Consider the following 2,820-nt stretch of genomic DNA (forward strand, 5'->3'; position numbering starts at 1 on the left):
CTAAAAGATCTGCCTCCCATTCTACTTTTAGAAATTGCATATATACGAATTGAGTTAATAGAACTTTGTGTAAGACATGGTTAAAAAAAGCAAAAACACTCATCAGCTGAGAATCTCTTCCAGTTGCAGTTCTTCTCTTAGGCTCCTGTCACATATTTCACTGACCAGAGGAACAGGAAGCATTTTGCTACGCTGTGGTTAATGTTACTTCAAAGCAGAAAAGGTCAAACAATACGGCTTGGCTTACTAAACAGAGCTTCATAGCAACAGCCATATATGGAAATGCTAAAGTAAACACTGCAGGACTGAAATGTTGATGTTTTAAAGATCAGGAGACACTTGTGCACAATGTGTGAAAGTATTTCTGTAATCACCTTTAATAAGTGCCTCCTCTCTCCTCTGGTTATTTTTTATTCATATTTGCATTTTAAGACCACAAAGTGACGTTTCAGTTGTAAAGTAGAAAAAAAAATCTGTCCTTTTCAAAAATGTTTTATAAATTCAGAAAAGATTTAAACTTCACTGCTTTGTGATGCATCATAAACACCCATCATGCTTCCAAAACGCCTTTATTTAGCTGCGCTCTCAAATTTTAACAAATATTGTGGATTTTGCATTTGTAATTATTTAACTGGTTAAACAGGAAAGCTGCACCTCCCTGATTTTGTTTTTGTCCTCTCAGATGCCCATAGTGCTCCTGCACTGGACCCCCTTCTGGCTGGCCTTGTGTCAGCATTCATCATCACCGCCATCATCATAACGCTGCTCCTCTTCCTCAAACTTCGCAGGAGAGATGCCGGCCCACAGTTTCGCCGGCTGCAGGACCTGCCCATGGTAAGCACGCCCCTGTACATCCAGGCAAAACTCAGCTTAGATCTATATGATACAGAAAACCTCATATAGGGTGCCAGCCACCCCTGCACTCCCAAACCGTTTTACTTCCTGTTGTTGTTCCCTGTGTAGGTTTTCATGTTCATATGGTAACTTACTGAGGTATTTATTACCACAATTTACTTAAAAATTTTTCATTTTAAGTCAGAACAAAACAAAAAAAGTCATATGATTATTAAGGGAAAACAAAGAAATGACAAAAGAAATGTCTATGGCTTCTGCCATTTGAGATGTATGATATACCAGCATCATTTTGTCCTGTTTTTCCCAAAATGCAGAGGCCTTGGCCTTTAAAGGTATACAGAATGGAAGGTTTCCTGTTTTAACCCAACGGAAAAGACAAATTGCTAATTATAGTAAATATGCAATCATTTGCACGTTGGAATCATGAGCAAACGTGGATCTACTGTGCAGAAATTATGCTCCAGTTAGCTGATGTACAAGCCCTGGCAATCAAGAGACATTTAGTATGGCAAAGTATTGATGCAGCTGAAAATTAAATAATCGCAAAAGGAAATGAAGAAACTCACAGGAGTTTCTTCCAGAGTTGTTGTAGATGTTGATGGCTGCAGGCAGGAAGACCCTCCTGTAGCGATCTGTCTGTCTGTCTGACAAGAATTTGGAGGACTGTCTGCAGACTCTTGTTGTGTGGCATGGCTGTCAACAAAAAGAGTGGTTTGCTGTGTCCATAATGTTTTCCGTTTTATACACCGCTGTGACTGTCCCCCAGACATCCCCGGTTCTATTTTTTATATTTATATTTTTTTAAAACAAAGCGGAGTGTGTATGACATCATCCGCGCGCCGGATGATGTCATACACCGGATAAAACCTAACGGAATATCTTCAGAATGGCTCCAAATGACACTAAACTCATATGGGTGAGTAGAACATGATGTAATAACGTAAAATCAAGGGGCCAATGTAAAAAAACGGTGTTCCCTTTTAAGCTGAATGCTGTATATTTATTTCATATTTAGTGAAGTACTAGACTATTTAAAATCTTCATTAATTTACAAAGTGAATTAACCTAGTCCAGATAAAATAAGATAAAATTAAAATGACATACCTTACATAAATTACATGACGTAATAACTGCTCAGAAATCCAGGTATTGTTTTAATATCTGGCGTTCCTCACCTCCGCTGCTGTCAGCACAGTGAATGGATGGGCTGGTGCAAAAATACGGACTGGATATGAACCTGGCATGTCATTATGTGAAGACGCTGATGCGTGAGTCTCACACCCAATGGGTGAGAGTTGACAGCCCTGCATCTATGGTGAGCTACGGTTCCAGACAGTCATTGACACTGATGTAGCAGCTGACCTGTCAGATCATCAAACACTCAACCTGTCAGATATTCACTTAGTCTCAGAGTGGCGAGGCGTGGGGCTTGATTTGTACGGGACGTGTTTTGTAGTTGACAGCACTTTGAACTGATTCAAGGCATGTGTATCCCTTTAGTTTTGTACAAGAAAAACGATTTAATTACTTACTTTTTGTTGCATAAGGTAAACTGACAGCTCCTCTTTGCAGAGGCGTAGCAAGAAATTTTAACCAATGTACACAGAGGGGTGGCCGATAGTGGATAGGCACCAGAACCTCACGTCAATCTACACTGTTCCTACAGGAAAATTAATGAGCAAAACATCCATATTTTCTAAATAAAGACAAGCTATATTTTCCCACAGCCTTTGCTAACAGATAGACGCATATATTTAAACATCTGTGCTTTCTACATAAAAGGTATAGTGGATAAAATTCTTTCAGGTTTGAGTTCTGGGGCACACATCTCTTCTATTATCATTACTCACCTACTTTTATCAATAATCATTCTACATAAAATTGATATTTACAAGTGCTAATATCTGTATAAATTGATCATTTAATAAGTATTTATTAAAATAGTTAATTATCCATGATTTTACT

General features: G+C 38.5%; 1 protein-coding gene across 1 annotated transcript in view; it reads left to right on the forward strand.

Annotated features, from left to right (window-relative positions):
• LOC107096361 (cell wall integrity and stress response component 4-like) overlaps positions 1 to 2,820 on the forward strand; it is a 22,027-nt gene that overhangs the window by 15,745 nt on the left and 3,462 nt on the right. Inside the window, exon 3 of the mRNA XM_015392975.1 lies at positions 683 to 834. Coding sequence (XP_015248461.1) covers positions 683 to 834 — 152 coding nt within the window. The remainder of the gene's footprint in view (positions 1 to 682; positions 835 to 2,820) is intronic.

The sequence above is a fragment of the Cyprinodon variegatus genome, unplaced genomic scaffold, assembly GCF_000732505.1.
Source record: "Cyprinodon variegatus isolate N-32 unplaced genomic scaffold, C_variegatus-1.0 Scaffold618, whole genome shotgun sequence".
In the NCBI taxonomy this organism is placed as follows: Eukaryota; Metazoa; Chordata; class Actinopteri; order Cyprinodontiformes; family Cyprinodontidae; genus Cyprinodon; species Cyprinodon variegatus.